Source organism: Podarcis muralis, chromosome 10, assembly GCF_964188315.1.
Source record: "Podarcis muralis chromosome 10, rPodMur119.hap1.1, whole genome shotgun sequence".
NCBI lineage: Eukaryota > Metazoa > Chordata > Lepidosauria > Squamata > Lacertidae > Podarcis > Podarcis muralis.
In genome coordinates, this window is record NC_135664.1 from 71,850,636 (window position 1) to 71,869,876 (window position 19,241).

The following is a 19,241-nucleotide window of genomic DNA, read 5'->3' on the forward strand; positions in this document are numbered from 1 at the left end:
TCTTTATTTTGCTTCTGTATAAAAAAGCCATGTCAACACCAGGAGGACATTAGGGGCAAATCCTTAAAGGATTTGGAGGAGTAGCCGGGTGGAGGAAGCCTATAAACAAAAGGCAAATAAGCAAAATGTATTGGCACCAGAGCCACCTGTTTTCCCTTAATCCCAAACTCAAACAGGCTAATTCTTCTCAGCAGGGGAATTAGTTGTGGACAAGGGCTGATACTTTGGTGGAAGGGGAAGGGCAAGCCGCTCTTTGGCCAGATCCCGCCTCTCTTTCAGCTTTGAATGGGTGACCTGAGAAGGCAGCCTGCGCTGGATGGAGGGAATAATAATAATAATAATAATAATAATAATAATAATATTTATTTATACCCCGCCCTCTCCAGCCAAGACTAGGCTCAGGGCAGCTAACACCAGGTATAAAAACAATTGATTGAAATTCAACTTAAAAAACAAGATTAAAATACAACATTAAAATGCAGCCTCATTTCAGCAGAAACTCAAATAAAAAACTTTGGGGGGGATGGAAACGTCAAGTCTTCACCAAGGCTAACTATCCAGACTGGTCCTACACAGGGCCAGAAAAAAGCCAGGGAAGTCCCCAAATAGGAGTTCCATCACAGAAGGAGAAAGGAAAGAGGGGATCAAGTTGATTCCAAGCCAAAGGCCAGGCGGAACAACTCTGTCTTACAGGCCCTGCAGAAAGAAATCAGATCCCGCAGGGCCCTGGTCTCATGAGACAGAGCGGTCCACCAAGTCGGGGCCAGTGCTGAAAAGGCCCTGCCTCTGGCTGAGGCTAATCTGACTTCCTTGGGGCCCAGGACCTCTAGGGTGTTGCTGTTTATGGACCTTAAAGTCCTCCGTGGAGCATACCGGGAGAGGCAGTCCCGTAGGTACGAGGGTCCAAGCCATGAAAAACCAGCACCTTAAATCTGACCCTGTACTCCACCGGGAGCCAGAGCTGAGCACAGTGATAGGAAGCACTTAGCCTAAGGCTGTGCACACATCACGCATTTGAAGCACATGACACACCCAAAGAATCCTGGGAACTGTAGTTCGTCAAGGGGGTTGGGAATTACAGTTTTGTGAAGGCTAATCTGCAGTTCCCAGGCTTGTGTGGAGGAAGCCATGCCCATTAAATGTATGGGGTGCCCACAACCTAACACTTCTGAAGTCGAAATCTATGGAAAAAAAGGAAAGAACTTTAGGCACGCCTCACGCATTTAAAGCAGCCGTTGGTCTGACAAGCCAGTGTCTGCTTCCATAAATCCGTCATATAATTGACAGAATCAGTTTCTCATAGAATAGAATAGAATAGAATAGAATAGAATAGAATAGAATAGAATAGAATAGAATAGAATAGAATAGAGTGGTACCCCGCAAGACGAACGCCTCGGAAGACGAAAAACTCGCTAGACGAAGGAGTTTTTCGTTTTCTTAGCCGCTTCGCAAGACACATTTCCCTATGGGCTTGCTTCGCAAAACGAAGCTTGCCCCGCAAGCTCCGGGGATAGCGGGGAAGCGCAGCGCGTCTTCCCCGCTGTCCCCGGACCTCTTTTGAAGCAAGGGGTGGCGGGGAGAAGATCGCTTCTCCCCGTTGCCAGCCCCGCAATCTGTCCCCGGACCTGTTTTAAAGCAAGGGAAGGGGCAGCGGGGAGAATCGCTTCTCCCCGTTGCCGCCCCTTGCTTCAAAAGAGGGGACAGAGGGGAAGGCACACGCGCCTTCCCCTCTCTCCCCGGACCCCTTTTGAACCAAGGGGCGGCAACGGGGAGAAGCGATTCTCCCCGCTGCCCCTTCCCTTGCTTTAAAACAGGTCCGGGGACAGAGGGGAAGGCGCACGGCGCTTCCCCTCTGTCCCTGGACGGTCTCCATAGGAACACATTGATTGATTTTCAATGCATTCCTATGGGAAACCGTGCTCCGCAAGACGAAAAACTCGCAAGAAGAAAAAACTTGCGGAACGAATTAATTTCGTCTTGCGAGGCACCACTGTAGAATAGAATAGAATAGAAAATAGAATAGAATAGAATAGAATCATAGAGTTGGAATAGACCACAAGGGCCATTGAGTCCAACCCCCTGCCAAGCAGGAAACACCATCAGAGCACTCCTGACATATGGTTGTCAAGCCTCTGCTTAAAGACCTCCAAAGAAGGAAGAGCAAAATCATAAAATCGTAGAATTGGAAGGGACCCTAAGGGTCATCAAGTTCAACCCCCTGCAATGAAGCAATCTCAGCAACCTGGGATACGCAGCAGAAAATGGAGGGTTGCAGTAAACATGCTTAAAAGTGCAAAAGACTAAAAACTTGCTGCGTAATCCTGAATCACAAAGAAAAAGGAGACGTTAAAAAAAATTCAAAACTTCTTGTGGGTGAATTCAAAGTACACTAGGGAAAGCCGCATACAAACTTGGGCTGTGTCTTTACATGTAAACATGGGACAGGGCTGGGATGTTAAAGGGAAGAAGGCGAAACATAAATGGCCAGAAATCAGCACAGACTCCACAGAGTTTAATGGGACAAGGGCATGTAATTGCACACTGGACTGTGGGAAGCCCAGCCTGGGTGTGCTCACAAGGAAGTCGCAATGAACATGCTGTCTTCTTGCTACCTGTGCCTGGACTGGAAAACATTTGTACATTATATTTTGCTTATTCCTTGGTAACGATTTAACAAAAGAAATGGGTTCGCCTGCAGGTTTCTGACTGCACAGCCTTCAACTGTATGCCTCCTTCAAAAAGGAAACGTTTTGGACTGGAATATCAAATAGCACCGTTTGAATGCGCACACCCACACACATATTCAGCTGTCCGCAGTACGTTAGTTCAAGATTAGCTGACCAGCATCAGGAGGCAACCTGAACTTCCTGGAAGCTACACAGCACAGCCACTATGGAGAGTCAGGAGTGGTCGAAAGGGTGGATAAAATGGTGAATACATGCTTGCTTAATGTCCACTTCCAAACCAACAGTGTACATCCTTGCAGAAAGGGAGGAGGACAGAAGGCTAGCCCACGCCGTGCCTCTCTATCAACTCCCAGCTTCCTAGTCTTCCTGAGCCAAGTTTTATCAGTACAGCACAGCTGTAAGGATAGCTGCTGCCCTGGGGCCCCGTCAGCCAGTCTACAGAGCCATACTAGGGTAAGGGAAGGCAACGCCTCTGCTTTGGTGGGCGTGTGAGCCTCTGGGAGTACTGAGACACATCTGCAGGCATCCTTACATTTCCAGATTGGCACCGTTCCTTCCCCCTCACCTCGTCTGCCTACATGGCACATTCCCAATAGCACCCCGGAGCTCAGGCAGATGGCAAATCCTTCTTTGCTGCGGAGAAGGTTTCAGGTCTGGACCTGTTGAGGCAGCAATACCAACCCAGCTGGCATATAATATACATAGGAGGGACACGGGTGGTGCTGTGGGTTAAACCACAGAGCTTAGGACTTGCCAATCAGAAGGTCGGCAGTTCGAATCCCCGCGACAGGGTGAGCTCCTGTTGCTCTATCCCTGCACCTGCCAACCTAGCAGTTCAAAAGCATGTCAAAGTACAAGTAGATAAATAGGTACCGCTCAGGCAGGAAGGTAAACGGCATTTCCGTGTGCTGCTCTGGTTCACCAGAAGCGGCTTAGTCATGCTGGCCACATGACCCAGAAGCTGTACGCCGGCTCCCTCGGCCAGTAAAGCGAGATGAGCGCCGCAACCCCAGAGTCAGTCATGGCTGGACCTAATGGTCAGGGGTCCCTTTACCTTTATATAAATTCAAACTGCACCTGAGCCTGTCAGGATGCCACCTGAGCCAGCGTACACTCTACTTCACAGCCCACCCTACAGAAATCCTTGCCCGTTTCTTCCTGATCCTATGTATAAATTTGCTTTCCAACAGATCTAATCCTCGACCACTCCGTCACGCAGGTCCCAGGTGTCTTAACGACTTCCGTTCACCAAGCAAATCACACAAAACGTTGCACTATCTGGCAGTGGCGTAGCGTGGGGGGTGCAAGGGGGGCGGGCCGCACCGGGCGCAACATCTGGGGGTTAGGGTTAGGGGGGCGCAAATCCACAGGTTAGGGGGCGCAAATACACGGGTTAGGGGGCGCAAATTACTTGCCTTGCCCCGGGTGCTGACAACCCACGCTACGCCACTGCTATCTGGTTCAGCACGTAAGTCCGGGATTCTTAGAATCATAAAAGATGCTAGATGTATACCCTCGCAGCTAAGCGGGATCCTGCATGGAAATGACACTCTGCCCCAGAATCCCCTGGGCTGTCACAAAAGGATTATGGGGCGCACTCTGGAAGCTGGCCATGCTCGACGCAGAGGAGCTGGACTTCTGCACTGCTTAAAGGGTGGTCCCACCCACCCCTTCCCCAGGCAAATTCTCAGCCTGCCTTTACGCTCAGGCCAGACTTGCCTCGTGTGTGGAGTATTGAGCCTGTAAACGCCCCGGGTCCTGAAAGGCCCCTGCATCGCAGCTGCGGCTTGGTTTGAGCGACCAAGTTTCACGCTTGCGGTGCAGCTTTCACAAGGGAAAGCAGGGGCCCTGGAGATGGGGGCGGCCCCTAGCGCAAAGCCCACCCCCGTCAGACACGACCAGGAGGCAGCACGGAAGGGTTCTGCGAGTCACTTCCTGCAACAATGAAGAACAGACTGCGGCGCTGCGCTAGGCATCTCAAAGCAGCGTTTACTTCCTTCTGGTCGTTGGAAGCCAGAGCTGCTTCAGTCCACCTGCAACAGTGATCATGGCAAAGAAAGAAACCTGAGTGAATTCTGCTGGGTTCGCGTGGCCCCCGCAAAAGTCTCCTTCCCCTGTGATGGGGCTCCGGGTCTCAATGCGAACGCTGGGGTGGCCTTCTCCCACTGCGGCAGCGTCCTTATTTCCGCTTCTTCCCTTTCTTTTTCGGAGAGCCTGGCCACGGGAAGCCGCGGAACTCCAAGCAGGCAGCGGCGTTGTGGGCGATGTAGTAGAGGTTCAGCATAGCCGCCGGGCTCATGATGTCCACCTCGACGGCGCCCTTCTTCCCTTTCTTCCCTTTCCCTTTCTTCCCTTTCCCCTTCCCTTTGCCTTTGCCTCCACCACCCTGCCGGGAAAAGCGGAGAAGGAGAGTCAGCGGGAGGCTGGGAAACAAGAACCATCTCAAACTGAAGAGTCTTTAAGTTCTAGAATTACCGGTAGATCACTGCAGCCAGCAAAACACATACCGTATTTTGCACCCCATAGGACGCACCAGCCCATAGGACGCACCTAGTTTTTTTTGGGGGGGGGGAAATAAAGGGGGAAAATTTATTTTTCCCCCCCAGGTGCGGGGCTGGAAGAACCAGGTCGGGGAACAGCGGGAAGACTTCGCGCCCGGCTCCCGATGGCCGCGCAGAGCTGCGCTGAGCCCGGGACTGCAGGCAGCTCTGCGCAACCCTCGGAGCCGGTCTCCCAAGGGTTGCGCAGAGCTTCCTGAAGCCTGGAGAGCGAGAGGGGTCGGTGCTTCAGCGAAAGCCTGCATTTGCCCCATAGGACGCACACACATTTCCCCTTCATTTTTGGAGGGGAAAAAGTGCGTCCTATAGGGCGAAAAATACGGTAATAAATTGTACATTCAGAACAAGGGGAAATACCGTATTTTTCGCTCTATAAGATGCACTTTTCCCCTCCTAAAAAGGGGAAATGTGTGTGCGTCTTATGGAGCGAATGCAGGCTCCATGGGCTTCAGCGAAAGCAACGCGAAGCCTGGAGAGCGAGAGGGGTTGGTGCGCACTTCAGATGGCAACAGGAAGCTCATAGCATGGGAGGCTGCACATGAAGAAAGATCACCTTAGAGCAGTAGTCCACTAAATGTTACTCAGAGTAGACCAAGCGAAATTAAGGGACCTACCCTAGTTATGACCATTCATTTCAATGGGTCTACTCTGAGTAAAACTTAGTGGAATGCCACCCTTAGCACCAATGGCTCTTGTTTTAATCTTTTGTATGTTTTTACCGGAAGTGGGAAGCGCTTCTTAAAATCCCCCACCCCCGAAATCACTTCCAGCCATACCTTTAATGCCGTATTTTTCGCTCTATAAGACACGCTTTCCCCTCCTAAAAAGTAAGGGGAAATGTGTGTGCATCTTATGGAGCAAATGCAGGCTCCATGGGCTTCAGCGAAAGCAACGCCAAGCCAGGAGAGCAAGAGGGATGGGTGCGCACCAATCCCTCTTGCTCTTCTGGCTTCGCTTCGCTGGAGAGGCGCTGCAATGCTTTCCCTCTCTGTGCAGCGCCCCTTCAGCGAAGCGGGAGGAGAAACGGGAGGGGCTCCGTTTCTCCTGCCGCTTCGCTGAAGGGGCCCTGTGCAGAGAGGGAGATAATATTTTTTTTCCTGTTCTCGCCCTCTAAAACTAGGTGCGTCTTATGGTCGGGTGTGTCCTATAGAGCGAAAAATACGGTAAGTCTCTTAATATTTCTTGCAACAGGAACCTGCAGCCTTCTGCAATGGCCTTTGTCCGCATCATTAATATACTGAGACAAATGCCTCTTCTTACAATGGTGTGTGTGTGTGTGTGTGTGTGAAGGAAGAGTCTGCAGGTTGGAGGAACCAGCTGAAGGTAGCACTGAGTCTTTCTGGACTAAGTCCACAAAATCTGTTGGGCTCCAGAAACTAAGCTGCCCGCTGTCAGGGGAGGGTTCTCAGAAGCCTCACATCCACCATAAAAGGTTCCCGGGGTGGGGAAGGGAGGGGAAGGATGCGGTAAGATACGTTCCCCACACCACACCTTTACGGTAATGACTATTGACTTAAATAATAGAATCGTTGAGTTGGGATCGTGAGAGTCTTCCAGTTCAACCCCCTGCAATGCAGGAATCTCCTGCTCAACAAGAGACTCAAACCCACGACCCTGAGATCAAGAGTCTCAATGCTCGGCCAAAACTTGTTCACCTGCTGTTTGGGGCAATGAGACTTCAACAGCAGCTTGGCCTCGGTCCAGTATATCTGAAGGAGTGTCTCCACCCCCATCGTTCTGCCCGGACACTGAGGTCCAGCGCCGAGGGCCTTCTGGCGGTTCCCTCACTGCGAGAAGCCAAGTTACAGGGAACCAGGCAGAAGGCCTTCTCGGTGGTGGCACCCGCCCTGTGGAATGCCCTCCCATCAGATGTCATAGCGAACAACAACTACCAGACTTTTAGAAGACATCTGAAGGCAGCCCTGTTTAGGGAAGCTTTTAATGTTTGATGTATTACAGTATTTTAATATTTTGTTGGAAGCTGCCCAGAGTGGCTGGGGAAGCCCAGCCAGATGGGCGGGGAATAAATAAATTATTATTATTATTATTATTATTATTATTATTATTATTAGTTAAGCAAACAAACAATGAAATCAAAGAACAATTCCAAACATTAAAGCAACGGGTTGGGTAAATTGGAGTGTTAAATTTGGGGGGGCGTGATCTCTACCTGAAACCAAACAAATTGAAAAAAACAGAATGACTCCTCATGGAGGGAATTCCCAAGATGGGAAGCCCCCATCTTCTGTGCCCCATCAGACTTACCTCTGGTTGGGGGGGGGGTGGCGCGGTTTGGAGGGCAGCCTCAATATTTGGACCAGTTCAGGTGGGAAGTGACAGCCCTTTAGGAAACTCAGATCCAAAGTTATTTATGGTTCTACAGCAGTGGCCGGGAACCTGTTGCTCTCCTAACCAGAAGCTGCTGAAGCAAGTCTTCAAAGGCAGCCCCATAGGGGAAAGGGGTGGAAGAGGAACAGCAGCTGAGGAGCCTGTGGCCCTTCAGGGATTGCTGGACTCTGGCTCCCATCACCTTTTAGCATTGGCCACTTTGGCTGGGGCTCATGGGAGCTGGGAGTCCCATAACATCTAGGTAAAGGTAAAGGGTCCAGTCGTAACCAACTCTGGGGTTGCGGCGCTCATCTCGCTTTACTGGCCGAGGGAGCCGGTGTACAGCTTCCGGGTCATGTGGCCAGCAGGACTAAGCCACTTCTGGCGAACCAGAGTAGCACACGGAAACACTATTTACCTTCCCGCCGGAGCGGTACCTATTTATCTACTTGCACTTTGACGTGCTTTCGAACTGCTAGGTTGGCAGGAACAGGGACCGAGCAACGGGAGCTCACCCCGTCACAGGGATCCGAACCGCCGACCTTCTGATCGGCAAGCCCAAGGCTCTGTAGTTTAACCCACAGCGCCACCCGTGGCCCCCCATAACATCTGGAGGGCCATAAATCCCCCGTTGAATGTAATGTTGGTTCCCTCCCTGGGAAACAAAAAGTCCAGCCTTGACAACAGCGGGCTAGAATGCAGCCAAAACGTTTCTTTCTTTCTTTGCAAAATTAAAGGTGTTATACAGCACAGTGCTTTATTTGGGGGGGGGGGGGAGTATGCATACAGTCATACCTCGGGTTACAGCCACTTCAGGTTGTGTTTTTTTGGGGTTACGCACCCGCCAAAACCCGGAGGTACCGGAACGGGTTACTTCTGAGTTTCAGCGGTTGTGCATGCGCAGAAGCGCTAAATCATGCTTTGCACATGCACAGACGCGCCGAATCGCAAGCCGCATGTGCGCAGACGCGCCTCTGTGGGTTGCGAACGCTGCAGGTTGTGAACGTGCATCCCGCATGGATCACGTTCGCAACCCGACCGTCCACTGTACTCCTAAACATTTTGTGAATCTTTGTACTTTTTCCATTTACCGTATTTATTTCCCCCGGTTTGAACGATAAAATGATGATTTTTCTTGAGTCAATATGAAAGTACCCCTAAACATTTTTTAAAGAAAAAAAGAACCGGTGTTATATACGTTATTTTAATGAAATAGAACAATTGAATGCAGGCTACTGTCGCGGTGGGAGAATAAAGAAGCACCGCCGAGAATGAATAAAGAGAAAACCAAAGGGGTCTGGAAAAGAAACAGCTTTCCTTGCTGCCCCAGAAGCAACGAATGGTGCCTCGTTAGCACTGGGATCTGTGAAACTATACATTACCATAGTGATGTCCTTTCACTGGACTGAGCTAGTGACCATTGTGTCTAGTCCCAATGCAAGGCAATTAATTTTTTTCAATACTTCCAAAGGCAATGCCTACAACGTAAAAAGAAAAGAAAGTACAGTAAAGGAATGATATAAGATGTTATAAGATAACACTGTTGTGATGACACAATATCTGGCTTTACTGAACATTTTTGAGGATGGGAATCAGGGCATATTGTATAAAGAAAGGCCTGATTACCTGCATTATGGGCCATTACCTTGTCATACCATAAATATGCATGCCAACCAAAAACATTGTCGAATCCCTCCAAATCTAATTGCATCCATTCTTTAATCCAGCCAAGTGCAGCAGCTTCAAAATAAAATTTTTAATCTGGCAGGGAAACCCCCCCCCCTCTTTCTTTAGAATACATAAGTAATTTATATTTAATTCTGGGGTTCTTCCCCTGCCAGATAAATCTGGATAGTGCTTTCTGCCTTTCTTTAAAACATTTCACATTATCTATAATTGGGAGGGCTTGAAACCAAAAAAAGCATCTTTGGCAGCACATTCATCTTCATCACAGAAATCGGGCCCATTGATGACAGTTTTAGGTTTGACCATATCTCTTTTAATTTCATTCCATAATTTACCAATTGGGTGGCTTTTAAAGGAGATTAGACAAATCCATTGAGGAGAAGCTGATAGATGGAGCAAGCAGGAAGCATCTCACTGAACTCTTGGTACAACAGAGCAGGGAAAGTTTCATTTTCTGAAAAATGAGGCTCAAGGAAGGTCAGAAAAGGATAATTTCCTTATTGACCAGTTTCCCTTTGTTCAATATCTTAATAGTCCCCTCTCTGGGCATAGGGCAGGTATATAACTCCAGCTGCTGTTAAAAGGTTGGGGCACTTCTCTTCGCCCCCTACTCCCCCCCCCCCGCTTCCTTCACTAACAGGCAACGCATTTCCCTAGCCGACACGCGTCCTCCTCCTTAACACGCGAGTCCGCGTTCCCACGTGCCGCCTGATCTACACGCGTCCAGCGCGGACTCACCAGCCAAGCCAGCTCCTCCTCTCCCGACCCGTCCAAAGCGGAGCTCGCGCGCCCCCGCGCCTGCGTGCGCGGGACCAGACGGAGCCGCCGCCTCGCGCTGCCAGTTTGCCGGGCGGAGCTTGGCCGTTCGGGGGCGGGGCTTGCCGCCTTCTGTTTACCTCGCCGCCCAGTTGGGTTGCCATGGTTCGAAAAAGGGGAAAAGGGAGGAGGGGAGGCTCGATGAGGTCATTCCTTCGTAACCGGGCAACGAGCGTCACCCAGCGAGACCCGAGCCCGCGCGTGCGCACTCCGGCGGCAGTTTCGGGAGGACGTGTTACGCCGCTGTGAGGAGGGAGGAGAAAAGGCGGGAAAATGAGGCGCCCGCGCGCGCCCCCTCCCCCTTCTGTTCGAACAAGCCTCCAAAAGGCGACTGTGAGGGAAAAGGGCGGGAAAATCTCCCCCATTCTCTCTTAAATAGAAGAATCAGATAAACATAGTCAAAACAAAAAAAATTCCTTCCAGTAGCACCTTAAAGACCAACTAAGTTAGTTCTTGGTATGAGCTTTCGTGTGCATGCAATTTTTTTTGTTTTGACTATGGCAGACCAACACGGCTACCTATCTGTAACCAGATAAACATAGTATTAGATAGATAGATAGATAGATAGATAGATAGATAGATAGATAGATAGATAGAATATGCTATTTTATATTGTCTCCCTATTGTCTTTGTCCATGGAGTTTTCTTGGCAGGGATACTGGAGTGGCTTGCCGGTTCCTCCTCCAGGTGGATCACGTTTGGTCAAAACTCCGCTATGACCTGTTCATCTTGTGTGCCCTTCTCGGCGTAGTTCATAGCTTCTCTGAGTTCTTCAAGCCCCTTCGCCACGGCAAGGCAGTGATTATGGTGCTGGAGGAGACTCTTGAGAGTCCCATGGACTGCAAGAAGATCCAACCTCTCCATTCTGAAGGAAATCAGCCCTGAGTGCTCACTGGAAGGACGGATCCTGAAGCTGAGGCTCCAAGACTTTGGCCACCTCAGGAGAAGAGAAGACTCCCTGGAAAAGACCCTGATGTTGGGAAAGATGGAGGGCGCAAGGAGAAGGGGATGACAGAGGACGAGATGGCGGGACAGTGTTCTCGAAGAGACCAGCATGAGTTTGACCAAACTGCAGGAGGCAGTGGAAGACAGGAGTGCCTGGCGTGCTCTGGTCCAGGGGGTCACAAAAAGGCGGACACGACTAAACGACTAAACAACAACAACAACATTGTCTCCCTAAAAGGGACACAGGTGGCGCTGTGGGTTAAGCCACAGAGCCTAGGACTTGCCGATCAGAAGGTCGGCGGTTCGAATCCCCGTGACGGAGTGAGCTCCCGTTGCTAGGTCCCTGCTCCTGCCAACCTAGCAGTTCGAAAGCACGTCATAGTGCATGTAGATAAATAGGTACCACTCCGGCAGGAAGGTAAACGGCATTTCCATGCGCTGCTCTGGTTCACCAGAAGCGGCTTAGTCCTGCTGACCACATGACCCGGAAGCTGTACGCCGGCTCCCTCAGCCAGTAAAGTGAGATGAGCGCCGCAACCCCAGAGTCGGTCACGACTGGACCTAATGGTCAGGGGTCCCTTTACCTTTACCTTTATTGTCTCCCTGCTTATTTAACTTATATGCAGAATTCATCATGCGAAAGGCTGGGCTGGATGAATCCCTAGCCGGAATTAAGATCGCCGGAAGAAAAATCAACAACCTCAGAGATGTAGATGACACAACCTGGATGGCAGAAAGTGAGGAGGAATTAAAGAAGCTTTTAATGAGGGTGAAAGAGGAGAATGCAAAATATGGTCTGAAGCTCAACAGCAAAAAAACGAAGATCATGGCCACTGGGCCCATCACCTCCTGGCAAGTAGAAGGGGAAGAAATGGAGGCAGTGAGAGATTTTACTTTCTTGGGCTCCATGATCACTGCAGATGGTGACAGCAGTCATGAAATTAAAAGACACCTGCTTCTTGGGAGAAGGGCAATGACAGGCCTAGACAGCATCTTGAGAAGTAGAGACATCACCTTGCCAACAAAGGTCCGTATAGTTAAAGCCATGGTTTTCCCAGTAGTGGTGTATGGAAGTGAGAGCTGGACCATAAAGAAGGCTGATCGCCAAAGAATTGATGCTTTTGAATTATGGTGCTGGAGGAGACTCTTGAGAGTCCCATGGACTGCAAGAAGATCAAACGCATCCATTCTTAAGGAAATGAGCCCTGAGTGTTCACTGGAAGGACAGATCCTGAAGCTGAGGCTCCAAGACTTTGGCCACCTCATGAGAAGAGAAGACTCCCTGGAAAAGACCCTGATGTTGGGAAAGATGGAGGGCACAAGGAGAAGGGGACGACAGAGGACGAGATGGTTGGACAGTCTTCTCGAAGCTACCAGCATGAGTTTGACCAAACTGCGGGAGGCAGTGGAAGACAGGAGTGCCTGGCGTGCTCTGGTCCATGGGGTCACGAAGAGTCGGACACGACTAAACAACAACAATTTGAAATATATTCGGAGTCGAGTGTGGATTTCATGCTCTTTATTCAGCTCACAGTGGTGAGGAGGAATGGAAGTTCCCCCAAACTGTCTGCTTTATATACATTATTTACACAATGGGCCCCACATGATTGGCTAATTCCGGGATTCTCCTGTAGGCCAATCAGGTTGCGGATTCACTTCCACATGGAGTTGGATTGGGTGGCTCATGTGGACCAACCAGACTGCTGCATCCTGGATTGTATTGTTCTAGGACCAATCAGACTGCTGTATTCTGGATCCTATAGTTCTAGGACCAATCAGACTGCTGCATTCTGGATCCTATTCAACTCAGTACATAACACTATTATAGATTGTATAACATATACTGTATATTCAGCTTGTAATTGGCTTTTAGCAATACAAAAGCTGCCTATAAAATACACAAACTCGCTCACGCACCCACAGAGTTTTTATTCATTCCCTTTTTGCACAAAACATTTCTACACCACCTCTCACCCGAGTCTCACTGATTAAGATATAACAGTATATGGCAATGTAATTATGTACTCAAGTTCTCCCCCTGGGCCAGCAGGGGGATACTGTAGATAGTTTTCACTCAGGTGTGCATATGCAAATAAGGAATTGAAAGTGACGTTCAGTGATTGGATAGAGAAAGTTGTTACTGTTGCTTTGTAGTTGAGCTCTATATAAGCAGGTTGGCTGAACCCTTCAGTTCAGCTCTGTTCTGGCCTGTGAATAAACAAGAGCTGTCTGAAGAATTGCTGTGTTGTCTGATATGTTCACCCACAACTTAACAGTAATCACGCCTCTTTAGGTGTATGTTGAGTGTTAAGTTGTGGGTGAACATATCAGACGACACAGCGATTCTTCAGACAGCTCTTGTTTATTCCGAGGCCAGAACAGAACTAAACAGAAGGGCTCAGTCAGCCTGCTTATATAGAGCTCCAGAACAACGTTACTGTAGCAACTTTCTAAAACTATCCAATCACTGAACGTCACATTCGATCCTTCATTTGCATAACTATCTACAGTATCCCCCTGCTGGCCCAGGGTGAGAACTTCAGTACATAACATTGAGGGCCTGCCTTGTGTCGCCTTTTCTCCCCTCAGAAATTACTTTTCCTATTCACTTGGAGGAATCCTTGACATCTGTGGATATTGGCACACAGTTAAAATTGTATTCGCCACACTGTGGCGTGTGGGGATTATTGTAGGTGGGCCAAGGGCAAGTGGACCCTGCAAACAGTTATGGAGGCAAGGATGGGAGAGAAAACATGCGCCATCTACTACTACTACTTGGTGGTCTTAAGATCCCGCAGCTGGGATCTTGAACATACAGCTTATAATCATCAATCTCATTAGGACACCAATTCGGTCTGCTTATATTACTATCAATTTCAAAAACGATATACTGCTTGACTGTAAAAAAAAACCAACCCAACCCAACCCCTCCAAACGGTTTACAGAAAGAAGAAAACAATTAAATTATCCACTTTTTAAAAAGTTTAAGAACATTTTCAATTGTACAGGTTTGTTTTTTTATTGTAAGTGTGAGCTGACTGTTTCTTTGTGAGGGTGTTATTTGCAAATCTTACTTTTCTCAAAAATAAATAAATTAAAAAATAATAATATGGCAATATACACACAATGCAGCTGCACCAGCCCGCCATGACCACAACTGTAACTGAAATTATATTATCTGAAAAAGGCCAACTTTGAGCTGTATGGCTTAAGGAAGCCCCAAAATGCAATCAGAGATGGTGCCAGCCTAAGGCTGGAATTTACCTGAGATTAAGCTCTACTGAATTCAATATGGCTTACTTATGAGGAGGGCAAAGGGTAGGATTGCACTGTAAATTCATTATCTGTGCTTCTTTGACAGGAATGGTAGGGTGAAAAATCCTAATAATAATAATAATAATAATAATAATAATAATAATAATAATGCCACATGCATACTAGCATTTATTGTTAGACTTGCTGCTGGAACTAACTGCATATGTCAAATATCTTGTTAGTCCCTGGAGCATTTAAAACTCGTATTGGAAATTATACAGTGGCTTAAAACTTCCTTCCTGAGTTCATGTGAATGCATCTGTGGTGATCTTTTTACAAATCATTAAAATGAACAACGTGAAAGAACACACACACAAACATCCTTGAAGAGTAGCTTTTATTCTTGGTTACAACTTGTGCTTAAAAACTGGACTGACTTCATATGGCCATTTCCTTGAGAAATGCTTTGTCTCGATGCACACTAGGAAACAAACGCTCTCACTCCACAGCAACAGAGAGAATACATGTATTCTGGGAACTTGTGTTTACAGTTTTCTCACATTAAATAGGAAGCTTAAGGTTGCAAGGGGATTTAAAGAGTGCAGGTGCTTCACCAAGAGAGATATCTGGCTCCCACTCATACCAATGAACTATGGAACAATCTCTGGCATTCATACATCTAGCAGGGAGTGAAATATATGTGCTACCCCTTTATATAAAATGTTTGCATGTTTCCACAGACGTTGATTGGAGTAATTTGTGGGTGTCCTTTTGTGCCTTTAAGAGGTAGCATGGAAGAACATTGGCCAATGCATATAGGAGTACAGAGAATAAAAATCCTCTTACTTGCATTTTACAGAGAAAAAGGCTTTGCTGTTACCTGTTAAAATGTCTTTTTGCACGCACAAAGTACACACAGCTTTACCATAAACCTCAGTGTTTCCAGACTGGGTCTAGGGTTTGATTTTGGCCTCATTTCTGGCACAACAATCTCTCCAATCTCTCACTCACACCCACAGAAGGTCCACTTGGGGGCAGGTTTAGTGATGTACAAAGACATCCTTAAAACGTGAACAAGCAGAACATTTCTCACAATGTGAATAAGTAGAGCTCATGGAAGCAACATAAGGAAAATTGAACAAATAAATTTTCATTCTAGATGTGGAGAAACTTGCTTAATTTGCAATTGGATCCCCCCAAACTGGTTCTGTATGCACTGTTTTCTATTAAAAGAATCGCTCCCATTCATAGTTTTCATGCCTAGATGCTCTTTGGAATATAGCTGGGTGCCAGTCTGACACTTACAGCTTGCTTTTTATGAACCGTGGAGTTTGCAGTTTCTAGGGAAGCAAGCTGCATGGAGTGCTGCAAGTTTTTTAAAAGGTAAACATTTGCTGAGATATCTAGAAACATGGATTGTGCATGGTAGTGACTCAAGTCTTGGACAACTTGGCACAACAACCATCGCATGAAAGCAAGCAGGAAAGGAAAGCTCATCCACGTCAGATATTTAAATATATAATATTCAAGATAGATCAGTGTAAATGGATCAGAACCAGGACTTCTGTTGCTACTTGCAGGCCCATGTACAGTAGATTGAAGCAGTCCGGGAGAAAAGGGAAGATTCTTGCAAAGTTGAGGGCATTTTTAAGGTGTTTAACATTTCAACTCACCCTGAAAAGTTTTCTGCAAGACACAAGTACCCCCAAACACAGAAGGATCAGCCCTTTCCCCCAGGACACAGCACCTATTATCTGGAGAGACCAAGAGGGCATTTGGTTCAGGTGAAGCTTCCCAGTGCCATCACGGATAGCGTAATAGTTCTTCCCAGCGGATGGGCTGTGAGAACACTTCTCTCTCCAGCCACAGTTCGTAAGAGTAATGGAAATCTTCAGGAAGGTCCAGGTGTTGGCCCAACACACTCTGCAAGCAGTTGTCCACTGGAGCAAATTCAGAGTCCTGGGATTTATCGTACCTCCGGCTGTTAAAGGCTTCAATATTGGCTCGTAAAGTGCATTCTTCAGCTTGGAAGTCCCAGGGCCGAGCATCGATATCTAGGTGCCAACAAGACAAGAGAGAGCCAAGATGAAAAGTGGAAGGTGCTCTTTCTGGTAATCCAGAACAACCTCTTTTGGGTTGGGCCTCAGCCCACAACTCTGTCAGCGTTGAGACTCATAGTGTCAATCATGGTCTTTGGAGTGACATCCTTGGATTCCTAGTGGCCCCAAGAATGAGTCATTTCATCATTACTGGAGAGAATAACGTATTTTTCGCTCCATAAGACACACCTGACCATAAGACACACCTAGTTTTTAGAGGAGGAAAACAAGAAAAAAATATTCTGAACAAAACAGTGGATGGTATGATTTTTGTGGTTCATGCTGTGGCCACAGACATGATATGTGATTTGACGGTGAGTCTGGGGTAGCCCAGTGCAAAAATCCTGAGAATCCATGTGGATCCATGCTTTGTAACCACGTTTTTGCGCTGTTGCGGCCCCACGAAACAGTGGGTGCATGATTTTTTTGGTGTAGGCTGTAGCCATGGACATGCTATGTGATCTGATGGTGAATTTGGGGTGACCCAATGCAAAAATCCTGAGGATCCATGTGCTTTTACCTCCCCCCTCCCAGGCAGCCTCCTTTATCACTAGAGTCCCTTATCTCCCTCCCATCACTTGCCGATCAGCTGCTCAGCAGCTTTGTTTCAACACCCCCTTCCCTCTTTCAAAAAAAAAAAAAAAAGCATGATCTGCTTTTCGCCCCTGGGCAATTCGGCTCCAGGTACCACGCATTCGCTCCGTAAGACGCACAGACATTTCCCCTTACTTTTTAGGAGGAAAAAGGTGCGTCTTATGGAGCGAAAAATACGGTATGTGCATTTCATGCCAGTGGTCCCAGTCCCGATCCCTAGATTCTCCAGCTAAGACATCTCAGGTAGTTGGTACTGAGAAAGGTCTCAGATCTCTAAAGTCCTAGAGACCACTGCTGGTCGGAGGCTAAATGGAACAGCAAACTAACTCTGTATATGGCAGCTTCAGGCGGTCACAATGGAAAGTACCCCAAATGGGACACTGCATAGGCAAAGGGAACACCACGTCTTAAAATCTGCAGTTAAGGAGCCCAGCTAAGTCAATACACCTGAACGTTGCTAAACTACATTGACCAGATGGGGTTTATGACACAATAACACCTGGAGGGGCAGCGTGGTTGGTGCCCTGTGCAAGCAAAAGAGACAGATCAGATGTTCAGTGGATGATATAGAGATGGGGAATGCCCACAGAATGCTCAGCCAAGACCAGCATCACCCTTCCAGGCAAGGAAGGCATTTGCAACACCCACCGTTGCCGTAAGCCCAGTCGTCGTTCATGCGATGGCGCACTTTCTGGTAGATGGCGGACATGGTCTTCATGTTGCTCTTCCTCCACTGGCGCCCGAGATACTTGGTCTGGATCTTCAGCAGCTTCAGGACGTAGAGCTGCATCATGGCTTGCTTGACTTTCAGAGCCCGTTTCAGGATAGGCGCAGACTTGAAGACCACCAACATCTACCGATATACCAAACAGGAAGCAACAGAACAATATATATTTATTTTAAGAGTACAGTCTTAATGATTGCAGGTACAGGCAAACCATACATTTAAGGCTTTCAATATGAGTGGAAAAGGGACGCGGGTGGCGCTGTGGGTTAAACCACTGAGCCTAGGGCTTGCCGATCAGAAGGTCGGCGGTTCGATGGGGTGAGCTCCCGTTGCTCGGTCCCTGCTCCTGCCAACCTAGCAGTTTGAAAGCACGTCAAAGTGCAAGTAGATAAATAGGTACCGCTCCCGCAGGAAGGTAAACGGCGTTTCCGTGCGCTGCTCTGGTTCGCCAGAAGCAGCTTAGTCATGCTGGCCACATGACCCGGAAGCTGTACGCCGGCTCCCTCGGCCAGTAAAGTGAGATGAGCGCCGCAACCCCAGAGTCGGTCACGACTGGACCTAATGGTCAGGGGTCCCTTTACCTTTACAGGTACATTAAAATACACACACACACACACACACACACTACATTTAAAGCCCAGGAAATACATCTCTAAAATTTAAAACAAAAACAAAAACAGAAGCATTTTTACTTGGTATTATAGGTGAGGATATTAGTAGACAAGATGTTAAATTGTTCTTATATGCAACAAAAGCGGCAAGAGTATTGTTAGCCCAGAAATGGAAGCAAGAAGAAATTCCGACGAAAGAAGAATGGCAGACAAAATTAATGGACTATGCAGAATTAGATAAAATGACAGGAAGGATTCAAAACCTGCGGAACCAGAGATTCACAGAAGATTGGAAGAAATATACAAAACTATTTGAAGAGCAACTGTAATCAACAAATTACGCTAGTAGGACTACAAGAAGTTTTGTAAGGAGAAATATATGAAACATTGCAAAGTAGAGAAAGAATAGAGATATTAGAGATTTAAATGTAATAGTGAAGGTAAGAAATGTATATTAAGTGAATAGATTGGAAAATTTTCAGATGTGATTGATGGAAGTAAAAAAAACTATAAGATGTAAAAGTATGTTTAATTATTGTTGAAAATGATATGTTAAACACACACACACACACACACACACACACACACACACACACATATATATATATATATATATATATATATATATATATATATATATATATAATTAGGGGGGAAAGCCATCTGAAAAATGTGTTTCTGTTGTTGGCATCCATCTGCCTCGAGAGACAAAGGAGGAGTACACCTTTGGAGGTGAAGTCAAACTGTTGGGAAGTTACGGCGTCTGCTGTGGCTGTAGAGACCGAAAAATGAGAGACATCTGAAACATGGGTTTCTAAAACCCACATGAAATTTGGAAAGTTGAAACCATCTGCATTGCTGGGGGTGGTGTCACGTAATTTGCCAGCTCACACTCTCTTCTCTAGATACGGCGGAGTAGATGAATCATTCTTTCA

At 47.5% G+C, this 19,241-nt stretch overlaps 2 protein-coding genes and 1 long non-coding RNA gene across 3 annotated transcripts in view; all 3 read right to left on the minus strand.

Annotated features, from left to right (window-relative positions):
- Positions 1–347: 347 nt before the first annotated feature.
- On the minus strand, positions 348–1,809 carry LOC144329019 (uncharacterized). The gene is made up of 2 exons (XR_013394455.1): positions 1,743–1,809; positions 348–1,552 (listed from the first exon to the last, which is right to left on the minus strand). It is a non-coding gene; the product is annotated as an uncharacterized LOC144329019 (long non-coding RNA).
- Positions 1,810–4,656: 2,847 nt separating this feature from the next.
- Positions 4,657–10,777, minus strand: SMKR1 (small lysine rich protein 1). Its single transcript, XM_028747538.2, has 3 exons — positions 9,998–10,777; positions 8,956–9,051; positions 4,657–5,073 (listed from the first exon to the last, which is right to left on the minus strand). The coding sequence occupies exons 2-3, from the start codon at positions 8,956–8,958 to the stop codon at positions 4,867–4,869; spliced, it is 210 nt and encodes a 69-aa protein (XP_028603371.1). The 5' UTR covers positions 8,959–9,051; positions 9,998–10,777; the 3' UTR covers positions 4,657–4,866.
- Positions 10,778–14,655: 3,878 nt separating this feature from the next.
- Positions 14,656–19,241, minus strand: part of STRIP2 (striatin interacting protein 2) — a 72,015-nt gene continuing 67,429 nt past the window's right edge. The window contains exons 20-21 of the mRNA XM_077935379.1: positions 17,617–17,821; positions 14,656–16,329 (exon numbers count right to left, since the gene is read on the minus strand). Of these exons, the coding sequence (XP_077791505.1) occupies positions 16,079–16,329; positions 17,617–17,821 (456 nt within the window). The 3' untranslated portion in view covers positions 14,656–16,078. The remainder of the gene's footprint in view (positions 16,330–17,616; positions 17,822–19,241) is intronic.